Source organism: Adiantum capillus-veneris, chromosome 19, assembly GCF_014529385.1.
Source record: "Adiantum capillus-veneris isolate H3 chromosome 19, ASM1452938v2, whole genome shotgun sequence".
In the NCBI taxonomy this organism is placed as follows: Eukaryota; Viridiplantae; Streptophyta; class Polypodiopsida; order Polypodiales; family Pteridaceae; genus Adiantum; species Adiantum capillus-veneris.
This window is the reverse complement of record NC_140949.1, coordinates 45,624,540-45,649,562: the sequence shown is the minus strand read 5'-3', so window position 1 is coordinate 45,649,562 and position 25,023 is coordinate 45,624,540. Positions and strand designations below refer to the sequence as shown.

Here is a 25,023-nt window from a genome sequence, read left to right as displayed (position 1 = left end):
GGGATCACGTCCTGTCATCGACCACTGTCAAAACATACAAAGATTTCATTATGTTAGAATTAAAAAACTCATAAACCCTAAACTATCGAACATAAAGAGCAATGTGAAAACACTTACAAAATCGGCCTCAAATGATGCCCATCCACCGCTCCCCAAGTGGTGCGAGCTCCCTGCCTCTACTCGCGCTCTGGCTGCATCCTTTTGTTGCTTCCACTTGTCGGGATTCTCGCGCGCTGCTTTCTTCGCATTCTTCCAATCTTCTTTGGCCAGCCAATCTGGCCTGTTCCACCCATTCTTGATTGCTTTTTGCACTTCGGAACGCTTGTGTTTGCAGTATTCGCGCATTCGAATCTTCATCAGGTCTTCATTGAAGCGCTGATCCCGTGTTGGAACGGGAAACTCATCATGAAGTATGCTGATGACTCTGTTTTTTAAATCACTTGGTACTTCACTCCATTTGTTTAGTATGTAGTGTCTAAACAGCTGAGAGCAAAGACCACGCATGCGCGAGATCACCTTCTTGCCGTCATCATCCATGATGATGCCGCCGCTGATGTCGACGGAGTAAGGCAAGCCCTCTGGCCGGTGACGCGTGAACCTGGGTGTCCCGGCAGGGGTCTCTAGCGGCGTGTCGATGGGGGTACGGACGTCAGGTGTCTCCACCGGCGTCTGGGCCCCGAAGCGAGGAGTGTCGAGTGGGGTGGCTCTGGCGGAGTAGGTAGAGGTGTGTAGCTTCTAGGAACAGTCAGCCGTGCAAAACCTGGCGTAGATGGCGATGCTGTGGCTGGTGTGGGGGCGGGCAAAGAAGGGGAGGGTAAAGAGCCTCGTCGAACACGAGGCGGTGTGGAGGCATCGGTGGCGGAATCCCCACAACAACCGCCACCGCCACCACTAGAGCGCCGGTGTCTAGACGAGTGTGAAGCTCGTCTCGTCGACGCCGAAGCTTCGGAGCGCGCCGAATGCTCCGAAAGAGAGGGAGATGCGGATGGAGTAGGAACGCGCGATGATGCGCCAGAGCGATGACGCTCCACGTACCACTGTCTCTGCTGCGGTGACAAAGAAGAAAGAAACTCCTCATCATCCATACCTGCATTAAACACACGAATATTTAAACTTAATATTGAATGAATAGAGTAGACAATGACGCAAAGACCATTAAATACAATGACGTAATGACGCATATAAATACAATGACGCAATGAATTGAGTGATAGAAGAGGCAAGTCAAAAACTCAGAATTTTCAATCAAAAGATGTGAGCGCGAGTAGAAAAGAGCGTTATACACCATGGAAGGTACTTAGAGAGCCAGAGCTTTTACAACACGGAGCAAAATTGTTCAAATACAATATTTGTGGCTTTAAGAGATCTCTCTCTCATCCTCGCATAACTCAGCATAACTTCCTATATCTATATAGAGCTCTCCGTTTAAACACATATCCTCTGTTTCATTTTGTAGCTCCTCTGCATGCACCCCATATAGAGTAGTAGCATCTTGATGCTCGTCTGGCACCACCGCAGCGGCTTCTGATTGAGCATCTTCTCTGATCTCCTCCATTGATGTCGTTGTGATTGGCACATGGTAGCCTTCATACGTCCTTGCACTACGAGGGGCTACCTCTATGACGTACCACCAGTTTGATGTAGACTTTGTAGGATGAAATATTACCTGCCAGAGCCACATAACTTACATGAGAGCTTTCAAGCACATAACTTGTAAAAGGGGGATGTTAACTATTTACATACTTACTTGTTCACAATGCTAGGGTAGTACGAAAGTGTCTCTTAGGTCAGTCCATTTCTTAGTAGAATCCACCTCAAGAAAACCAGACTCTCCTCTACGCACAGTAGCGTTGCGACCCTCCATGATTATCTTGAACCATTGCATGTCGAACAAGTCGACAAAAAATCCTCTGTAATCGATCCTCAAAATCTCTTGCAGCGTGCCGAAGTAAGTGAGTTCCGCCACCACAGGATCTGCATCAGAGGAACGTCGTCGACTAGACTGTTCAAATTTTGCCGTGATTCCACAATCTTGAGGAAAACGCTTTTTGTCGATTCGTTCCACCCTAAAATGTCGACCTTTACACCATGCTGCTGTGTATGACTTATACTACAACGAACAAAGATTATGAGTGGCCGTTTAAACGTTTATAAATAAAGTCACTTGCTAGTCGTACATTGCAAACTTACCTTGGTCGCGCAACCCCGAGAGTACTCCCACTCTTCCTCAGTCACTTCGTCACCGCATTGTTGTGCGCTTTTCAATTGGTTGTGCAACCATCTTAAGCTCATGAAGGTTGGTAGGCTCTCTAGAACCGCTGGATAGTGCATCGGTGGTCGTCTTCCCCGTCTCCACTTGATTCGTGCCCTTTGTCGCTCTTGCTTTGCATCCTCATATTGTGAAATCCACTTTTGCATCACTGGATTGTGAAGCATGCAAAATCGGTTGATTTTAGCCTCTAGATCTTCCGTCATCTTCTTCTCAACACCGAGATTGCACATGACAATCCCAGATATGCGCTCATCATCTATGGTTCGCCATAGCGTGTCCCGGGATTTATCAAATCCGTCTAGCCACTCTCCAATGTACACTAGGGACTCTGATACCAACCAACCTTCTGCCATGCTACCCTCCGGACGTGCCTTTTGACGCACATATCCCTTAAGCGTTTTCATGAAACGCTCTAAGAAGAACATCCATCTGGAATGAACTGTGCCAGCTATTTCCACCTCATCAACTATGTGAACAAGAAGATGCACCTGAATGGTTAGCATTGTAGTAGGAAAATGTTTCTCAAACATGCACACAAGCTCCGCAGCATTTAGTTTGGCGAATGGTATGGAGTCTACGTTGATCTCCTTTTGTGAGATCCATTGCACCAGCTTTGCAAGTTTGTAGATTGTGTTACGGATGTCGAGAGACAAACATCCCTCAATGGCAACCGGTAAAATAAACTGTAAAGTATGTGCAGCAATGATATTAAAGTCCACATTTTATGCAATGATATTAAAGTCCACTATGAACGTACCTGACACATTTTATGCCAATCGTGTGACTTCAAACCGGTAAGCTTTCCTTCTTTAGTAAAACACGTTCGGAGCGAGTGCATTACGCCAGTGGGGGTCCGCAAAGATCGAATGGTCTCTTTTACTTTGCGTTCTTGGGCTCCTGTGAAAATCCATGGTGCTTTAGGGAGTTTTATCGATCCATCAGACGCTGTTTGCGGCCAATATTGCTCCATACGATCCACATTTCTAAGGTCAACTCTGGCTCCCAAAGTATCTTTCTTGCCGGTCAGATGGTCCCATAGTAGATTTACCACATTCTTGAATATGTGCATTGGATCGAGCAAGTGATTGATCATGAGTCAGGGCCAGTATGGTAACTCGTACCATAGAGATAGTCTCTTCATCCCTGGAGGCAATCCGTCATCGCACATCTCCTTCTGCTCTAACCATGCTTGTGCAGACATCCTTGGTGGCTCTCTTCCCAAAAAGCCGTCGCGTAACACATGATTCTCTGGAAGATACGCTTGATGACCTTCGTAGATTTGCTTCTTCAGTGAGGGTGCCCTACGTGCATTCAGTCTAGGTCCACATGTGACACATGCTCTGTATCCGCTTGTTTGAAGCCGTGCATGTATACACATGATAATAGATCAACTATGGGAAAAAACAAGATTTACAGTCTCTGAGTGAGGAGTGTCAATAGATCACCTGAGCATTCTGTTAGCCCGGGATAGTCATGCATGGTCCACATTAGAATGCCTCTGATCAAAGCATTCCGTCGTCCTGTGTGTCGGCTCATATCCACCACCTCTATGCCAATCCACAATTGTTGTAGCTCTTCCAATAGTGGACGAAGATACACATCCATATTCCCCACTTTATATCGCCCTGGCACAATCAAGCTTAGCCATAGGTGCCCCTTCTTCGTAGTCAACCACGGGGGAATGTTGTAGTTGACGATGACAACGGGCCATACACTGTAAGATGTTGATCTTTGACCAAATGGATTTACGCCATCCATAGCCAGGCCTAAGCGCAAATTTCGAGCTTCCCTGGCAAAATCCGACCATGTTCCATCTATATGTTTCCACGCTACGCAATCTGCAGGAATTCGTAGCACACCATCCGAAGATTTATTCTCCTCATGCCATGATGCTAGGGCGGCCATGGACTTACATTCGAAGAAATGCTTGATGCGAGGAAGCAGAGGGAAATGTCGCAAAACCTTTTGTGGAATTTTTGTCCCGTGGAGATCTACTCGATATCTTTCGGAATCACATTTCGGACACTTCTCCATGTCTATGTATTCCCCTCTGAAAAGAATGCAGTCATTAGGACAAGCGTGGATAGAATTGTAATCCATCCCCAAGTTTCGCAAAATCTTTCTTGCTTCATCTCGGGAATCTGGCATCACATTGTCAGCTGGTAGTATGTGCTCTTTCAGCAATCTACACAACATAAAAATATGATACAGTCGTGTAAAAATCTATCAGATCATTATACATTTAGAGTTTTATTAAAGTAAACTAATTGTAATAGATCACCTGAAAAGCGTTGTAACGCTAGTGTCACTCCATCCAAACTTTGCTTGCATGTTAAGAAGAACCAGGAGTGCTTTCAATCTAGACATACGTGCTCCATTATACAATGGCGTATCGGCTTCACTTTTCATATCATCATAGATAAGCCTTTCTGAATCCATGATCGTCTCGATCATTTCATCAATCTCGGGCTCAAACATTGCCTCGTTGGGAATGTGCTCTGCATGATCATCCCCCGAGCTGTCAGAGGCTACATCTTGTGGCCTCACATATGCTGCTTGACCAAAGCGCCTGCGAACACGTCTATTGGGTTGCAAGATTGCTGCTTGTTGGCCAGCGTCAGAGTCCGACGAGTTATAATTGGCAACAACTCGATCTATAATAGATGGATCGAACTCGCCAAATTCACGAACGTGCTGCAAAGAAACACGTCTTGTCTGTCGTACAGCATGCTTGCATTGATTACAAGGACATAAGACCCTCGTTGAGAGATAGGTGTTTCGGTTGGACGGTCCCACATCCTCGTCACTACTCATAATGAGGATAAAAAACTTATAACCTGGACAACAAATTTAATATTCTATTGGCATTCTTCGTCTTATCTCTCTCTCTCTCTCTCTCTCTCTCTCTCTCTATCTCTCTCTCTCTCTCTCTCTCTCTCTCTCTCTCTCTCTTTACCTCACATTCTCTAGTCATGTCCAATCCTCACACACCTCGGTCTAGAGGTGCACCGAGATCAGAACCACCGGGTTATAATCTCATCTTTATTGGTCAATACCTATATTTGTGGGTACAAGAAATCTACACACCCACGTCTACATGATACTGCATGTAGTGGACAAAACCCCTTTGCCTCTTCTCTAGCTGTAGCACTTCACAGCATCTTAACATCTTTTCACAGTAGATCTTTTCACTGTTCGTCTAACTCTAAACCCTAAACCGTAAGTAATTCTTGCGTGGACTCGATCTAACGTAAATAAGCGTAAATCTAAATAAACGTAAATCTAACTAAAAATAAACCTAAATCTAATTTAACGTAAGTCTACATCTAACCTACTCTTTAACGTCTTTTGGGATAGTTTCCTACGACGTTAAAACTCTCTTCTTCTTGTGTGTGTGTGTGTGTGTGTGGGTAAACCTAAATAAACCTAAGTCTAATCTAATATAACATAAATCTAAATCTAACGTAAATTATGTTATATTAAAAACAAAGAACTAAACTAACAGGGATTATAAGAACCTTAAAACTGATTTAACACATAATTTTTCACATAACTCGGCAAGAGTTGGCATTCTCATCACTAAAGATGTGAGAGTTAACTTCCGGCAGTGACGCTGCCTCATCTCCATCCACATCTGACGACAGCAATTGGCCCTTTAGACCGTTCTTGCTCTTGTTACTAACTTTGAAGTTGCTGTTGAATGACTAGAGGTTGTCTAGATGGTCATTGTGTCGGGGATGTAGTGACTCTTGCCGCCCTGAAGATCCACCTTCTTCCCTATCTTCTGAAGACATTTCATCAGTACTTTTGGATCAATGGAGCCCACCATGAGTGAAGGCAGCAATACCCTATATTCCATTGAGGGCTTTCTTCACCCGCTTCATGCAGGCATCGCAGTCTATGGAGACCTAAATCTAATCTAATATAACGTAAATCTAAATCTAGCGTAAATAAACATAAATCTAGTTAAAAATAAACCTAAATCTAATTTAATGTAAGTCTACATATAACCTAATCTTTAACGTCTTTTAAGATAGTTTTCTACGACGTTATAACTCTCTTCTTCTTGTGTGTGTGCGCGTGTGTGGATGTGTGTGCCAATAAAAAGAGATAAATGGTATAACCTTTCTATCACCCATGCCAAGTATGATAGATTGATTATGCCATTTCCCTCTTGAATAATAGGTCTTGAGTTCAACTCCTCGTCGGCTAGATCTTTAGTTCTTTTAATTTTAATTAGTTTCCTACGACGTTAAATTAGTTTCTCTCTCTTTCTCTCTCAATGTGTGTGCGTTTTTTTGGATCGTATGCATGTTTTCTCTCTCTTTTCCTCTCTCAATGTGTGCGTTTTTTGTTTATGCATGTTCTCTCTCTCTTTTCCTCTCTCAATGCGTGCGTTTTTTGTTTATGCATGCTCTCTCTCTCTTTTTCTCTCTCAATGTGTGTGTGCACTCTTTGTTTATGTATGTGTGTGTGCGTTTTTGTTTTTGTTTGTACTCTCTCTCTCTCTCTCTCTCTCTCTCTCTATCTCTCTCTCAAAAACACTATGTGTGTGTGTATGTGTGTGTGAGAGAGAGAGAGAGGGAGAGAGAAAGAGGGGAAGGGAACATGAGAATGAGGAGAGGGAAGGAGCATACCTGGCTCTCCTTCCTCTCCTCGTGTGTGTGTGTGTGTGTGGAGAAGAAAGAGAGAGAGAGAGAGAGAGAGGGAGAGAGAAAGAGGGGAAGGGAACATGAGAATGAGGAGAGGGAAGGAGCATACCTGGCTCTCCTTCCTCTCCTCGTGTGTGTGTGTGTGTGTGTGTGTGGAGAAGAAAAAGAGAGAGAGAGAGAGAGAGAGAGAGAGAGAGAGAGAGAGAGAGTGAGGGAGAGCATTACCTGCTCCTTGCTTGAGGGCGTCGAAAAACTCAGATCTGAGATCTGAGTTTTTGGGCGTGCTCGGTTATTTTTTTAGCCCAGTCGGCGTCGCTATGAGCGTCGCAAATTTACAAAGAAATTTGCGACGCTCATAGCGACGTCGGGAATTTTTTTTTTTTGAGCGTCGATGTGTGAGGGTCGCTAATATGAATAACCTCTTGTAGTGTTAGAAAAAGCAAATTGAATTAAAATTACAGGTTTATGAAGGAAGAGGGGTCTTTATGAAGTGTGTGTGTGTGTGTGTGTGTGTAGAGGGGTTTTAAAAATACCTCTTGAATGCACGTGCCATATGTATTTTTGAAAGGTGGGACCCCCAAGGTTTTGGGCATCTGAATATTACCAGTTTGTTGCGTTTGTAGAAATCTGATATGGTTGCTTATTTTTTGCGAAGCACCTTCTAAACATGTTTGTGAAGGCTATATTTTGGGTAAAATGTAGCGTTCAAAGTTTCCATAGGATGGTTCAATAAGGGCTACATGCAGGTTGTGCATAGTGATGTTTGTGGCATTTGAAAACTCCATCTTTGGGTAATTACTTGTACTTTGTGACTTGCATTGATAATTACTCCATGCATACATGGGTGTATCTGCTTAAAGCTAAGTCCAAAGTGCTTATGTGTTTCAAGAAATTTTTGGTTATGGCTAAAAATGTCTCTTAATGTACTATGGGCACCCTCCATTCATATCAAGGGGGTAGTATATGTCTCATGAATTTTTATGCATTTCTAGCTAGTCGTGGAAGATGGCATGACGTAGTCAAGCTTCAAGCTTTACCACATTCGTTTTGGCTTGAGGTTGTCATGTGTGCTACTTATGTACTTAATAGATATCCTACAAAAACCTTGCAATCTATGACTCCTTATGAAGCATGGCATGGTAATAAGCCATCTATTGATCACAAGTGCATTTTTGGTTGTCTAGATTATTCTTTGGTGCCACAAATGCAACACAAAACATGGAATGATAACGTTGTTAAATTCCTTTTTTTTGTTACAGTTACGAAAGAAAAGGTTATAGGTGATACCATCTACAAACAAAACATATCTTAGTTTCATGAGAAAGCTATATTTATGAAAGATTTTGTTCAACCTTTGTTATCATGTACCAGAGACATTAATGTGAGATCACAAAACATTTATGACACTTTTTTGCCTTTTTAATGGTGGTGGAGACTTGAATGTAAGTTCCAATGATGAAAATGTACATCCTATGGGAATCTCAAAAAATGTTATAGATCATCCTGTTACTGATGCAGATGGACATAATGTACTTGATGTGGAAAGGGCTAAGAATGAACAAGCTAGGGGTATGCCAAAACGGATGTTGCATGATAGTACATCGGATGCACCTATGTTTAGTTTTACTCATTCAAGTTCTTTCCATGCATCATTGCATTAGATTTTTATGATTTGGTTGTTTTTAGTTTATGTGATGAAACTCTTTATTTTTATAAAGCACAAAATTCAAAAAATTGGATGGTTGCAATGCAATCAGAATATGGTGCACTTATAGAGAGTGTAACATGGACTCCATGTGATTTGCCTCCTAGAAAAAAAGTCCATTAGTACAAAGTGGGTTTATGAGTTGAAATGTAAAGCCAGATGGTGAGATTGATCACTATAAGTCTAGACTTCTTGCAGAAGGTTATGCATAGCAAAAAGGCATTGACTATGAGGAGACTTTCACTCCCACTTGTCATATGACTACTATTCATTTCTATGTGCATTAGCAGCTCATTTTGGATGGCATGTACATCAATTAGACATTGTTATTGCTTTCTTGAATGGTGATTCTATATTTGAGTAAGTATATGTAATGCAACCTCATGCTTTTGTAAAGAAAGGACAAGAAACAAAAGTGTGAAAAGACAAAGATTTGTATGGAATGAAGCAGTCTCCTCATACTTGGTATGAGAATGTTGACACTCACTTGGTTAAACAAGGATTTTGTAACCGTCCAACTAAAAGCACTTTATATGTCAACACATGAGAGTGGTGTATATCTCATTGTCATTTTGTATGTAGATGATTTGTTGATTACTTGTCTAAATAAGATGCACATTGCTAAGTTCAAGGCTAAATTGAATGCTACTTTCAAGATGAAAGACTTGGGGTTTTTGCATCGTTACTTGGGCCTATAGCTTAAACAGTGTGATGGAGGTTTTGTTTTGTGTCTAGCAAGATATATAGAGAAATCACTATGTAAATTTGGACTTGAAGACTGCTATTGCTACTCCAATGGAAACAAGTTTGAAATTGAATTTGCATGATGTTGGAGATCTTGCCAGTATTAGTCTTTATCAATAAATATCTTTTTTATGTATGCAGTAAAAGGTCGGATATTTAGTTTCTAGTCTCACAGGCTAGCAGATTTATGCAAAGCCAAGGGTAAATTTTAAGCTTCGAGAAAATTTTAGACTTGTTTTAAAGTTCAAAAATAAAACTTATTTTCTTAGAAAAATTAATCTTATACAAATTTTATTTTCTCTCTCTCATGTAAGTTGGGATTGACTTCCCATGTCAACACAACACACAAAACACACACAAACACATAGTGCATCTCTTTGGAACAACCTTAGGGGAAATTTTTTCTAGTTAAACTAAAGAAACTTATATAAAAAATCACACAACACACACACACACACACTCTAGCTCTCACCCTCATCCATCGCAAAGGTCCACATCAAAATATGCAATTGTAGCATGTAAATTCAGTTAGAGGAGTTTTTTATATTCCAAAAAGTTACAAAATTACATGTAGAAGAGGGGTTTAAAAATGGAAAACTGAAAAAAAGTTACAAGGAAGAGGGATCTTCTAATTAATGGTGAAGTGTATATGAAGAGGGGTTTTATAAATACCTCTTGAATGCACGTGCTATAACAATTTGAAAGGTAACCCCCCCCCCGCCCTTGACTCTCGATGGGCTCATACACTTTCCTTGGGCCTTCTCACATTAATTGCACAAGATTCCTCCCATTCTCTACTACTTGCCTGGCACGCATTGTTGGCCCACAAACTTGTTGCGTTTCATGCTTTGACCTCCCCACCAACCATGAACACCTTTCCTAGCCCATGTGGACCGCTTGGCATATCCACTCTCCCACTTGCTTCCGAGATAGCATTAATTCAAACTCACACACAACACCCATTTGACCATCTACTCGCTGATCATGTTGGCCCACCTTGGCTCCATACACACAACCAACCACACACGTACACCTACCCACACTCACCATCCTCTCTCTCTCTCTCTCTCTCTCTCTCTCTCTCTCTCTCTCTCTCTCTCTCTCTCTCTCTCTCTCTCTCTCTCTCTCTCTCTCTCTCTCTCTCCACGTCATCGTCAATGACTCATAACCAAAAGAAAAAGTTGTAAAAGAAGACATACAAATGAAAAGGAAATCAACTTCATAGAAGAGGTGGTTCTCACGCCTCTTAGGTCTTCGAATTAAAATCATAAAAAAAATTCCATGCCCTTCCTCGATCCCAAAAATCAAATCAACTCAACCTCATCTTGAGATAATTAGAAATTCAACTTCCAGTTAAGAGGATTACAAGTTCAAACCAAAATTATGGCATTGAGAAAATCAAAAAATCAAGATTATCATGTTGTGAGATGAAAGAATTCTACTTGGAGCTTGTGAGACCTCTAGCTTGCTTGAGTTAGAGTTAGCCTGGATCAAAATAATGAGTCAATTGCAAAAATTGAATTCATATAAGCAATTTGTTTCACTCAAGCTAGAGAATGTTCCATCAAAAAACACCAAAATATGACATAAGAAAGTTTGCAGACTAAGCACAACATGGACTCAAGCTTAGCAAGAATTTAAATGCGTCGAAGCAAATCATATTTAATAGCAAAAACATGGTATAGAGTGAAAGTTTTCAACCAGAGGATTAGATACTACAGCTCTATGGACACATTGGTGACAAGAATTTTAATGCTAATTTCAAGGGTCATAAATACATGATGACCTGTAAAAACAATAGTCTAGGAGCCAAAATCCTATTGATAAGAGTGAAGTATGATCCAAATGATCCCCATATGTTTTCTAATTTTATCAAAGCTCGATAATGTAGATTCAAAAACAAAGTGCAAATATAGGTTTGTAAATTTGATTTAATCTGCTAATGGGAAATCTACATGGTTCAACAAACCATACAATTGATACACATGCAATCTGGTTCATTGTATGTGGACTATAGTGGTCAAGCCTACAACTTGGGAGCTACAAATGGTAAATCCTATAGATCAATCAATGGAAGCAAACCGTATGAGAGAACCATGTCAAAGACAATATCGAGGTCAAGACGAAGCAGTTTATAGCATGATGTTAAGCATTTTGAAAAATGACATCAAAATTTTGGTGAGCACAAAAGAAAAAATATATCAACATAATCTTTCTATGACGAGCATATCAAATCACCACCTACTACACTATATTTTTCAGATTGTGGAAGGAAAGGAGGACATTTTTTAGAGGATTGTCCCAAGAATCTGGACAACAAGAACACATCAATTGCAGAGCTATGCAAAAAACAAATTGGAAAAGAGATTATCAAATTAAGTGCCCCTATCCCTCTATTTTTGCAGAATCAAATACTTATGAATTACCTTTAGAAACACCACTAAGGGAACCACAAGTTTTTATATAGGGAATCTTTGCATGAAGATTTACGGCCACCAGAAGGGTTAAACCTGAAACCACAGGACTATAAACTTGTGCATGATTTTAGTTGAAGCACTTTGCAATCTCCAAAGTTCACAAAATTGTTAGATTTGCAAATGATTTTGCATCCACCACCGATTTTATGCAATCACATGTTAGGACAAGAGATACATTTTAAAAAAGGATGTTAATGTTACATGGCATACACAATTCCTATGCATAATATGTGGACCAAGATGGAAAATTGTACCGAAAGAATCGACTGATATTTGAGAGGCCTACATAATAGCTCATAGAAGTGTGCCCTATATCAAGAAGTATGGTTTACCTTCAAGGAAAATAACATCTATTGTCCATATTTACTAGAGCTAAATGATGGTACGCGAGGGATTCCAAAATTGTGTCCAAAGGCAAACTATCATCCACAAGAGTCAAACTTTGATTTCATTCCATGAAGAGCACGTATTATGACCTAAATATTTGTAGATATAGACAAGATTCTACATTCTATGGGTCTATGGGTCTTTAACTCACAATAGCTCAAATCATAGGAGATCCACAACATAAACAATATCAAGGGGAAAATGAAAGTTACACCGTACTAACTTAGAGAAAGTTATGTCACGTTTCACGAATATACATAGGATCCTCTGAAGAAAGCTTGAATACATCAAACATTTACAAAGAAACAAACAACATATCATCACATCCCCAACAAATCAATTCAATTTAGAGCCAAACTTTCTTGAACCTTGTTGTTGGAGAAGAAATTAATGATCAACCTAGAAAGGGGGGGTCATATCATCTGTCAATGAGACACAGAAACCCCCTATAACATCAACAAAAATCCACAACCAAAGTCAAAGTTAGGCTAGTCTAAAAATGGTAATGGATACCAAAGTAGCTACAGTTTCACTTGGAGAAGGGGGAAACCACAATAACAATAAATTCAATGAATGGCACCATCAGTTAGAAGACTTAGATCTTCTAGCCACTCCATTTTGAAGCACATGACATTACTCAAATATATTGTTGTTGGAAGTTAAATTGACACTAATTCCATCAAAATCTACTGACAAATGCCTGCATGAAGATAGTCAAGGACTAAAGTTTCACTTGATTTCTTTGAGTCAAAGTCAAAAGCCAACTAACCCAATAGTGTTCAAATATTTGCATGTAATCAAGCTTACATATGCATATAGAGATGCACATGGCAATGAATAGCTATAAGTTTATAGTCTTATAAAAGCCTTTATGAATGGCAAGTTTGAAATCAAAGATTGTCCCAAGTTGATGCAAAACCTCAAGTTGCCAGAAAAAGTTTCAGAAAGCTCAAAATTGGAAGCAGCCAAAGCTAAAAAAAGCATACATGATGTCACTCTTCAATAGAAACAATTCATCTCAAAAAGTTACACAAAGGTCACCACTTAAATCTCCTCCAAAGAGACAAATTCTGTCCAAAAGTACATTGGATCTGTTAAGGTTAAAAGTTAATCAAATGCAAGAAAATAATGCATATTAATTGCAAGCAAAAGGTGATTATCACAGTCAACATCTATTATGAAGAGTGATCAAAGTAGAGAAGCTATAGAAAAAGTTTAACCAAGGGAAACAACAACCACAGGAGTTAGTACAAAAGGAATTTTTGAAAAGATTAAGTGCAACATTATTTATTGAACAACACTACATGTACAGGTGGGGAAGAAGAAAGAAAAACGTTGAGGTTGCAGGAGGAGCACTAGCAAAGGGAGGGAGCATGCTACAAGACAGGGAAGGGAGCGCTAGTAGATGAAGGGGAGGAGGATGCCGCCTGTAGGTAGGCCGGAAGGCAACAAAGGCTACGAGTAGAGGAGGTACCGTCAATCGATAGAGAAGGCTGAAAGACAAGAAGGGGATTGCTACCAAGGTAGGAGTCACCCCGGGGGATTCACCATGGAAAACTTACCGCACCATGTAAGTGCAGGGGAGGGGGGTATTTTTACAAGTTACATAAGCGTATAAGTTAGGGACAGGCCCCCAATAATTTATCTCCCAAGCTTAAAAATAAGGGAGGGGGTATCATATATATTAGTTGTGGGGGGAGGGGGGGAGGGAAGAAGTTAGAAGAGGGAAAAATGAGAGGAAGTTTTTGTGTTTCAAAATCATGGCTTCCCAAAAGAGTCTGCCCTCGAACTTGTGGGTCAATAGCTACAAACATACATGCAATAACTAACACTACTTTGTATCAATTGCTTGTTTTGTGATTATAGTTCATTTTTTAGGGATGAAGCTATAAAGAGTTTGTATAGATGCAAATTTACACGAAGAACCTAGCACAACTTTATAACCATGGTTTTTGAGTAATTTAGATGGGTAAGAATTGGACGAGCAGCTAGAGTGTAGGCTGAATGGGCACATAGTTTGAAAGTCAAACTAAGACACATTGAGGGTACATCTAGTTATCAACAGAAGTGGTTCCTTAGTACTTTGCCAGTCACTATGCTACACGCTCTTTGACTAGTTCTACTCAATTAGATCATGTGAGACCTAAATTTTATATGTAAGATAAAGTATGATAGTTTTTTGCATTGATTGTCTTGTAAGCGTAGAAAGGGGGGTCATATTCCCTAATATGAGCGTTTATAGGGGATATATCAAAGTTGTTCGCTCAAGGTGGCGTCTCATTTTATATATAGAGTGAATCCCCCATGGGAGTCGCGAGGAAAGGGTGCCAAGAGTAGTGAAAAGATGGACTACTGCATGAGGAGGGAAACTGGACCATAAAGCAAAGGGAGGGTGTTGGTGCATGGGGAAAATAGGTGCTACTATGAAGGAAAAAAGGGCTCAAAGCTATAGGTTGAGAAGTTTGTGAGCAAATAAGGGAAGAATAAGCTGCTACAGGTAGGGGTCAACGATGGGAAAATAAGGCCACGTTAAGTACAGAGAAGGGGTAATTGTTGTGAACAAAGGAGGGAAGAAAGGTCAATCAAAAAGTAAGGTGGCATGCCGCCATAATGTAGAACGAGGAAAGATGCAAGAAGAAGGAGTGCTAGCGCATGAGAAGGTGAGCTAGATGTTGTAAGGGAAGGTGGAGAATGCAAGGAGAGTGGGCTTCTTGAGGTGGAGAAGAAGGGAAGGGGATGCCTTTAGAGGAGAAAACACAACAAAAAGTATGGTTTGAAAAGAGCACTATAGAGTCATCCGGAGGAGGGGCATAAGGAGCATCACATGAGATAAGGAGGCATCACTATGAGGTAGAAAGCACACCAGAAGAAAGGGGGAGAGCTCTACTTGCTACAAGGGGAAACCACCAAGGCAAAGAGCAAGGTGGTGGGTAGCATGTCAAGGCAAGGGAGGCGGCGCATAGCAACAAGAAGAAGGAAAGCTACAACTCCATCGGTGTACAACTTTTTTTTGAAGGACTTTTCCCTGATACTTATCAGCTCTATTTTCAAATTTGTGACTTTTTTCTCTCCAATCTCTTGTGTTTGACAGATGATATGTGTGGGTGTCATGTGTGGAAAGAGGAATGTGCAAGCTTGTGTGAGAATTTGTGTGTATACCAAAGATTGTGAAAGGGTATGTGGATATTTTTTGATTTTGAACTATTCGTGTATGATGGAGGATGCTTTGAAGGGGTAGAGAGTGAATCTATGAGTACACGCTTTGTGGATGGGTGTGTGTAGTCTGGGTGTTCAAGTATGAGCGTATGTTGGTGATAGATCGAGTTCCTGTGTATGTGTTGACTAAGGTATAGGGCTGTTGTGAATGAACTAGGCTATAGAGAGCCAATTGTGTGCGTTCTAGGTGTGTTCCCATTCCCCCTCTATAACGATTATGTGACCTATTGATGAGATGAACTGATGTAGCAATTGCTTCTATCCAAAACCCTTCAACTAGATTGGCATTAGACAACATAGATTTGACTTTGTCTAGTATTGTTCTATTCATCCTCTTTGCAACACCATTTTGTGGAGGATTCTAAGGAGCATTCAACTCGCGTTCAATTCCCTTTGAATCACAAAAGTCTTGAAAATACTTTGAAACATACTCCCCACCATCGTTAGTGCATAGGCACTTCACCTTCTTTCCACTTTGGCTCTCAACTAATAAGACAAGCTTTTTGAATGCATCAAGCACTTGATCCTTATGTGGATAAACCCAAACTTTGCGAGAATATTCATCTATGAGTGTGGCAAAATAAGAAGCACCCCCTAATGAGACAATACACATAGGACCACAAATGTCACTATGTATCAATTCTAAGTGTTCGTTTCTTCTATAGCCACTTGCTTCATGAAGAGTTTTGTGTTTGTTTACCATGCAAACAATGCTCACACGCCTTGAAGGTAGAGTAATTAAGACTCGGTAAATAACCCAAATGAGAAAATTCTTTCATTCCCTTTTCACTCATATGACCTAGTCGGCAATGCCACAAAGAGGTATTTGGCTACTTGGCTATACATATAACATTGTTCTTAACACTAGCAATATGTAGAGTGTAAAGAGTTCCATACTCAAAACCCTTTGCCACAATTGAAGAACCCACAATTGAAGAACCCTTTGACAACTTCTATGAAGAATCTCCAAAAGAGGTACGATAATCCTCATCAGCAAGTTGCCTAGTGCTAGTCAAGCTTGTGCAAGAATTTAAGTGTATAAAAAAGATTGTCAAAGGGTATGTGGATATTGTTTGATTTTGAACTATTGGTGTATGATGGAGGATGCTTTGAAGGGGTAGAGAGTGAATCTATGAGTACACGCTTTGTGGATGGGCATGTGTAGCCTGGGTGTTCAAGTATGAGCATATGCTGGTGATAGATCGGGTTCTTATGTGTGTGTTGACTAAGGTATAGGGTTGTTGTGAATGCCCTAAGCTATAGAGAGCCAATTGTGTGTGTTCTGCGTGTGTTCACATTCCCCCTCTATAACGGTTATGTGACCTATTGATGAGATGAACTGATGTAGCAATTGCTTCTACCCAAAACCCTTCAAGTAGATTGACATTAGACAACATAGATTTGACTTTGTCTAGTATTGTTCTATTCGTCCTCTTTGCAACACCATTTTGTGGAGGATTGTTAGGAGCATTCAACTCGCGTTCAATTCCCTTTGAATCACAAAAGTCTTGAAAATACTTTGAAACATACTCCTCACCATCGTTAGTGCATAGGCACTCCTCGACCTTCTTTCCACTTTGGCTCTCAACTTATGAGACAAAATTTTTGAATGCATCAAGCACTTGATCCTTATGTTTAAGAGGATAAACCCCAACTTTGCGAGAATATTCATCTATGAATGTGGAAAAATAAGAAGCACCCCCTAATGAGACAGTAGACATAGGACCACTATGTATCAATTCTAAGTGCTCGTTTCTTCTATAGCCACTTGCTTTATGAAGAGTTGTGTGTTTATTTACCATGCAAACAATGCTCACACACCTTGAAGGTAGAGTAATCAAGACTCGGTAAGTAACCCAAAAGAGAAAATTCTTTCATTCCCTTTTCACTCATATGACCTAGCTAGCAATGCCACAAAGAGGTATTTGGCTACTTGGCTATACATATAACATTGTTCTTAACAGTAGCAATATGTAGAGTGTAAAGAGTTCCATACTCAAAACCCTTTGCCACAATTGAAGAACCCTTTGACAACTTCTATGAAGAATCTCCAAAAGAGGTACAATAATCCTCATCATCAAGTTGCCTAGTGCTAATCAAAATTTTGCCAACTTTGAAATGTGTCTCGCATGCTTCAAAGTCAGAACCATTAAAAAATTGCAACTGCACATCATTAGTGCCCACTATGTCACACACATAATTGTTTCCAAGATGTAACACACCTTCCCTTGAAGTTTTAGAAGTAGAAAACCATTCTCTACATGGAGTAACATGAAATGATGCACTAGAATCGATGATCCAGTTTTGGATGATAGTAGTGAAACATCATAGTCAAGAGATGATAAGAACAACGTATCTCCAAGTGATTCCATTACGTTTTCGTCTTCAATCTTCACAAACGAGGCCTTTTGTTCATCTTTGTCTTGAACTTGCTTACCTTTAGCTTTCCTTTGCTCTCTCTTTCAGTATATGACCATGCCTATTGCAATGGTAACACTTTATGTCCTGACAAGAACAAAAATTGCTTCTTGATTTTCCTCTTTCTACAAATTCATTTCTTGATTGTGATCTACCACGAACATTAAGAGTAGTGGAACCTTTCCGAATGTCATTGTTATTCCTGTTCATTTCTTCGGTCAAAAAAGAACTAGCAACCTTTTCCATGGTGAGTTTCTTCATTGTAGTTAAGACTGCTACTAATTTGACGTACACAAAGTAGTATCCCAACATTTTAGCAAAGTGGTCAATAGAAACATAGCTTTTAGGCTATCACTAAGAGAAATCTTTTGTGCAATCACCAGGCTAATAATTGCATTGAACTCGTTCAAATAATCTAACAGTGAACTCCTTTCATGCAACAATCAACAAGCTTCTTTAGACTTGTGATGCGACACATAAGCACCTCCTTCAGCATCTTCCACATTGTAGTGCATAGCCTTAGACAATGATAACTGAATGGTAGATTTAGGTATCTTATCTAGCTCTTCCTATTCTTCAGCATCCATGTTCTCTAGTTTGACACCTTGATACTTTATGGGTAGATGTCCCAATAGAAGCCCAAGAGAATGAATGGCAAGATGAAGAGATGTCCAAGCAATCACAACCATGGAAAATTTTGGTAGAATTTCCCTTATACGAGGAACAAAATTTCAAATCCCAAATGTCATAAATTACCAGAATAAGCAGTATCTACTAGTATCTCAGCAAGAAGATTCAAGAGTCACTGCATAATCTCTCAATGCATACATATCATGAACACATATGTCTAGAACCTATGTCCACTACCATACATATCCTATGCTGAGGCCACAATAAGGGTAACTTTAGCAATCTAATCCACCTTGCACTGGGTAACCCATCCCAGAGTGTTTGGCTTCAAAAAACCTCATGCATGAAATGACTGCCATCCAGACCAAGACTCAGAAATGGCCATGATTGCCGTACTAGCCAAGATGGCTCCAAAAATGCGTACATAGGCAATATCCACAAGATTCTGCATCAAAGTAATCAACAATGTGTAGAAGAAATTGCAAGACCGCCAAATTCATTATCAATCATAAATCTACTCAATAAACATAATCCGAGCACATATGTTTTCTTCACAAGACACACATAAATTTTTGTTCTGTATGCTCAAAAGCCCCAAACAAATCAGCCACGCATTGAACAACTGAAGTATGCGATAAGAATCCCACTTCCAACAACTCTTCACAAATACATCTGCAACTTCCAGAACACCCTATAGTCGGTCAGTCGATTTCTCTCAAACCGTATAGAATTTGTAGAATCTTCCTTCTACAAAGTTGTAGAACACAGAAAATCGATCAGAGTTTGTGGGAGTGGGCATCAAAAAGGCTGTTTAGACCGCAAAATGCATTATCAATCATAAATCTACTCAATAAACATAATCCGAGCACATATGTTTTCTTCACAAGACACACATAAATTTTTGTTCGGTATGCGCAAAAGCCCCAAACAAATCAGCCACACACTGGACAAATGCCACTTCCAACAACTCTTCACAAATGCATCTGCAACTTCCAGAATGCCCTATAGTCGGTCAGTCAATATCTCTCAAACCGTATAGAATTTATAGAAACTTTCTTCTACAAAGTCGTAGAGCACAAAAAATCGGTCAGAAGTGTGGAAGTGGCCATCAAAAAGGCTGTTTTTGCAGGTCATAACAAATTTGTAAACATTTGCAACTATACATCCACGACCTACAAGAAATCTACGTAACGTACGATAAAATCGATGCGAAATTTGGAAACACGTCAAACTCAAAAGTTGTAGACCATGACATTATTGGTAAGAATTTAAATTTATGGGGTAGGGAATGGTCCTTGAGGGACCATTCCCCATAATCCTTCGACCACTTGGTGACCGGCGGATGCCGAGAGCCATGGGGGAGGAGGATTGTGGGGGGGACCATTCCCGGCCATAAAGGGTCCGAGGGAGGGGGGCCAACACTATGTGTCAAGAGAGGATACACAACACACAGAGATACAGTCGCACGCACACATGCTTATAATATGCAACATATCGACTTGGTTACAGTTGAGAGCTCAGTCAGTTGCATGCGCAGTAGTGTGAGAGCACACATGCCAGGTAGAGCCAATTTCACTTGCTGACTTGGCATACTTCCATTGCTGGATAGGTTTATTACAGGTGCTGACAGGGCGTGCAATGATTGGCAATGATTGCGAGAAGGTCGACGGACTCATTATTACGAGTGCTGACGGGGCTTAGATTAATTGGCAATGATTGGAAAACATTCCGTGCGTTGACATGGTAAGCAGCCTGCAGGTTTTCGTGAGCTGAGTTGGCAGAACTTGATTGAATGCATGGCAAGAATATACTGTGTGCTGACCTGGCAGAAATTGAGCGGCTGTTGCAGTCGATTCTCGTGAGGAAACACTAGTGGATGGACGGCCGCGATGCTCAACACTCGGACCTTGACGGTCAATTGCATTTTAGTTTGGAAGGCCTGACGTCTTTATCACTTGTACATTTGGTTAACAGAGTTCCTCTCTCTGCTTTTGTAAAGAGGAAATTTCAGAATGTTGACTATTTTTTCCATAAGTTTTCAATAATTTTCTCAAATTTTATGCAGAATATTTCCTCCGTCTGCCCCTAACGAGCATGGTTTAGGGCAATTGTAAGCCGAGGGGCACTTTTCCCAAACAATGAGTGGCGCTGACTTGGCCATTAATGGGCCATTAAGCAGTGCCAACAATGAGGTTACCCTATGTCGCTTTTTTGCAAATGCCACGTCAATTTATTCCCTTTGGAATAACAAGTCTCGCGTCCAATACTTAAAAACCTCTTCTCTCTCTCTCTCTCTCTCTCTCTCTCTCTGTCTATCTCACTCTCAAAAACCATCTGTCTGCGTAATGGTTACTATAATAGTTCAGGTACCTCTGGGATCTACGAAAGAGGAGGACTATTGGAAGCTCAGGAATTTCCCTGTAGATTCCTGGCAGTGGTGGGGCGACCTAACCCCTAGGTACATATACCTCAAGCACGCGCTGACGACAGAGTCTCTTTGGCTGGATGGTTGCCAAGATCCATCTAAAGAGATCGACAGAAAGAAACCGGGGCTGCCAGATGCATCGCCTTTTCGAAGCTCCAACAAGGGATCACAAATTCAAGACGAGGATGTTGCCGCTGCTCCTTTTGTGTTCTCACTCAGGGCTTGTGCCAAACATAAAGATCTTTACAGAGGCACCCGATTACATGATCGTATTTTGAAAAAGGGATTGCTCGAACAATGCTCAGATGCTCTTGTTACCATGTATGCAAAGTGTGGTGACCTTGATAAAGCCAAATGGTTACTAGACATGCACCCAAGCACTGACGTGATAACTTGGACTGCTTTAATCGCAGGCTATGCTCGAGAGGGGCAAGGCCAGAATGCTTTAGATTGTTTCGAACGCATGCAGCATGAGGGCATTGCTCCAAATGCAGTGACCTATATATGTATCCTGAAAGCATGTGGGGCTTTCAGAGCAGGTGACAAAGGGGAACTAATTCATCATGAGATTGCAAAGCAAGGGTTGTTGCTGAATGATGTTATGCTTGGTACTGCACTTGTTGACATGTATGCCAAATGTGGTGCTCTTTCAAAGGCACAAGACGTGCTTGAGAAACTCACTTTTCGGGATGTCGTCTGTTGGAATGCATTAATTGCAGGATATGCGGAAGAGGGTCAAGCTGAGAAAGCATTAAATTGCTTTGAGTGTATGCAGTGTGAGGGTATTGCACCGAATGCAGTGACGTACCTTTGCATCTTGAAAGCCTGTGCCAGTGTTGGTGCTTCTGAGAAGGGCAAACAAGTTCATGATGAAATTACAAGACAGGGGTTGCTGCAGGATAACCCTGCATTGGGTAGTGCACTTGTGAACATGTATGCCAAGTGCGGTGCTCTTGAGAAGGCACAAGATGTGCTTGACACTCTCCTTTACCGAGATGTCGTCTCTTGGAATTCTCTGATTACTGGATATGCGCAAGAGGGTTATAGTGAGCGAGCACTGAGCTGCTTTGAACGCATGCAGCGAGAGGGCATTTCTCCAGATGCTTTCACCTACTCTTGCGTGTTGAAAGCCTGTGCCAGTCTTGGAGCTGCAGACAAGGGGAAGGAAATTTATGATGAGATTGCAAAGCAAGGGCTATTGCAGGATAATATTGTCCTTGGAACTGCCCTTGTGGACATGTATGCCAAATGTGGTGCTCTTTCAAAGGCGCAAGATGTTCTTGAGAGGCATCGTTTTCGGGATTTGGTCTCTTGGAATGTATTGATTGCAGGATATGCACAAGAGGGTCAACAAGAGCAAGCCTTGAATTGCTTTCATCACATGCAGCGTGAGGCCATTACACCGAATGTTGTAACATTTGTTTGTGCGCTTAATGTTTGCAATCACTTAGGCCTAGTAGAGGAGGGCCACGCAATTTATACGAGTATGGGCACCAAATATAATGTGCAGCCAAATCTAGAGTGTAACACTTGCATGGTCGACCTTTTCGGGCGTGCAGGTCATTTAGAAAAAGCGGTGGAACTAATCCATGAGATGCCATCTTGTGATGATTCTGCACTCTGGCTTACCCTATTGGGTGCTTGCCGGAAATGGAGAGACATCAATGTTGGAAGATGGGCGTTTGAACAGGCAGTACGGGCGGATAAAAGTGTTGGGGCCGCTTATGTCCTCATGGCAGATATTTACGCAGCAGCTGGCATGCAAGAGGATGCAAGAGACATCGAAGCCATGAGAATCAGGAACAGAGCATAAAAGAAGCTATAACGAATACAAAATTTATTATTGGGATTGCAACACATGAAGGAAGCTTTGGTGTGTTTGTGAGCACAGAAGCTGGTGTATCAAAGTGGCACTCTCAATGGGTTATGAAATGCGTCTGATGCTGCGAAGGCACATCAAGGATATTCTCGAGGTATTTCAGAGTTGCTACTAAACATTTCTAATGCTGCAAGGGCACATTCAATATTTGTATACTGAGAAGCCTGCTCTTTGTTATGTCCTTATCAAAAGAAGTCTAAAGAAGTCTACACAACTGGAAGATTGCCATGGTAATTGGGCAAGTAAATGATGCTAGCAGTCGTGGGGTCCAGGCTATGATGGGCTCGCAGGAACTTCTATTTCTGTGTGAAGTATCATTGGCTTACCTTCCTCCCAGAAAATACTAAAATCAGGCTCAGAAAATACTAAATTCAAGCTCAACGTTCTGCTCCTCATCATCGTCATTGAAGACGGTTTTTCATCGGGAACTACATCTTTGAGGAACTTTTAGTATCCTGAAGCTGTTTGGCAGCCAACTTGCACAAAGCATTAAGTGGGTGTCGTCGGATGGGGTTTTATACAACTGATTATGAAGGCTGTTGTATTGTTCGGCAAAGCTCTTTCTTGTTTGAGGAAGCCACTCACCGTTATCCTGCAGGAATGTGAGGATGTTGTATTGCAGTGCACCTCTTACGCAGCATTCAAAAGTCATAATTTGCGGCAGATTGTGAGTAATTGTAAACTGACTGAAAGAAAAGCTATTGCAAGCAGCACAGATCTGACGTACAACAGGCATTACCATGCTTCCCAGTTTCCAGCAACAGCATTGTCAACACAGGTTTAGGAGGCATGGCGGTTGACCTCTTGTGGAGTTTGATGTTGCAAAGCATGCCTTCCGCTTTCAGATGTTTTGCCAGGTTTTGACTGGCCTGCTATACTTATACTGTTCGATCTACAGCTGATCAAAACCAAACTTTGCACGCCTTAATTACTTTTATCACTTGAAAACTTTAACAACGTGGACTTGAACAGCGAAGGTAGAGAGAAGATGGAGCAAGATGCTCTTGGAGGAGAGACTCAGTGGCCTTGAGCTGCCAGCGCCCTGTTGAACAAATGCCCTGTTGGGCACATGTTCATAAAATCGGAATACGAAGTTTGAGCTCTGCATGAGTTCTAAGAAACCGTAATTAGGTTCTACCCCCAATATCTAAGAAAAAATAAATTAGTATGCTAGATGATTCCCTCTACCTAATGGCTTACATTTAAATGTCACAATTAGAACCTACAGAATGTGAATGCAAATGCGTGTGTGTGTGTGTGTGTAAGAGAGAGAGAGAGAGAGAGAGAGAGAGAGAGATGCAGATGAAAAGTTCTTATGGCATGCAAGATTATAGCTTCTCGTGTGATTTACACTTGAAGTAGATGATTTACATGAGATGATGTAACCATTGCTTATCTATCTAAGCACCAAACAAGCGTATACATGAAGCTTTGTATTCACTCATTCAAGTTCAATTATCAAGAGCATTTGAGTCTACATTGCAAGGTTGCATCCGTACGTATTTACGTACAAAACCATTTAGTACGGTACAACGGTCCGGTACGGTACAGTACATACAATACAATACTGTACGGCCAACTTGAAAATTTTGGGGGAAATCAACACTAAGCGTACTGATTTTGGCGGACAGTTTTGGTGAGCCCTTTTGTGTGGTTTAGGCTTTATTGAAGTGTGTGCCAAGGCTTAAGAGAGCAGATTTGTGCGGAGACATTCACAGATAGTCACACAGTTGCGCGTACTCTTTGCGAACCCCACCCTCTCTAAGCATTTGTTCTCCTCTCGCATTCCTCATGTGTGCATTGTAATGTTAATTTGTTTATGAGTCTAATTTCTGAAAGGTCTGTGAACTTGATTTCAATATAATATGGCTTTTTTACAAATGGTACGTACCTATTATGTACCTGAAAGGTGGTTCAGTACGGAAGTACGTTCTGTACGTACCTTAACTATGCCATACACTACGTACCTTTCCACCTTGCTACATTGTGCTACTCTCTCTACTCCATTACACACACACACACCATGAATGCTTCATTAATTTATAACCCTAATCTCTACATGTGCTATTAGAGGTTGCTTGGTGATTAATGTTTCTTAATCACTTCTCTACGATCCAAATCTCTCTCTAATAAGCATCCTAATCTCTGCATATGGTATTAGAGGTTGCATGGTGATGAATATTTCTTATTCACTTCTCTATAATCTTATTCTCTCTCT

General features: G+C 41.0%; 1 protein-coding gene across 1 annotated transcript; it reads left to right on the top strand.

Annotated features, from left to right (window-relative positions):
• The first annotated feature begins 20,781 nt into the window (after nucleotides 1-20,781).
• LOC147433936 (pentatricopeptide repeat-containing protein At2g13600-like) lies at nucleotides 20,782-24,220 on the top strand. Its single transcript, XM_086490562.1, has one exon. The coding sequence runs from the start codon at nucleotides 20,847-20,849 to the stop codon at nucleotides 22,737-22,739; it is 1,893 nt and encodes a 630-aa protein (XP_086346688.1). The 5' UTR covers nucleotides 20,782-20,846; the 3' UTR covers nucleotides 22,740-24,220.
• Nucleotides 24,221-25,023: the final 803 nt, after the last annotated feature.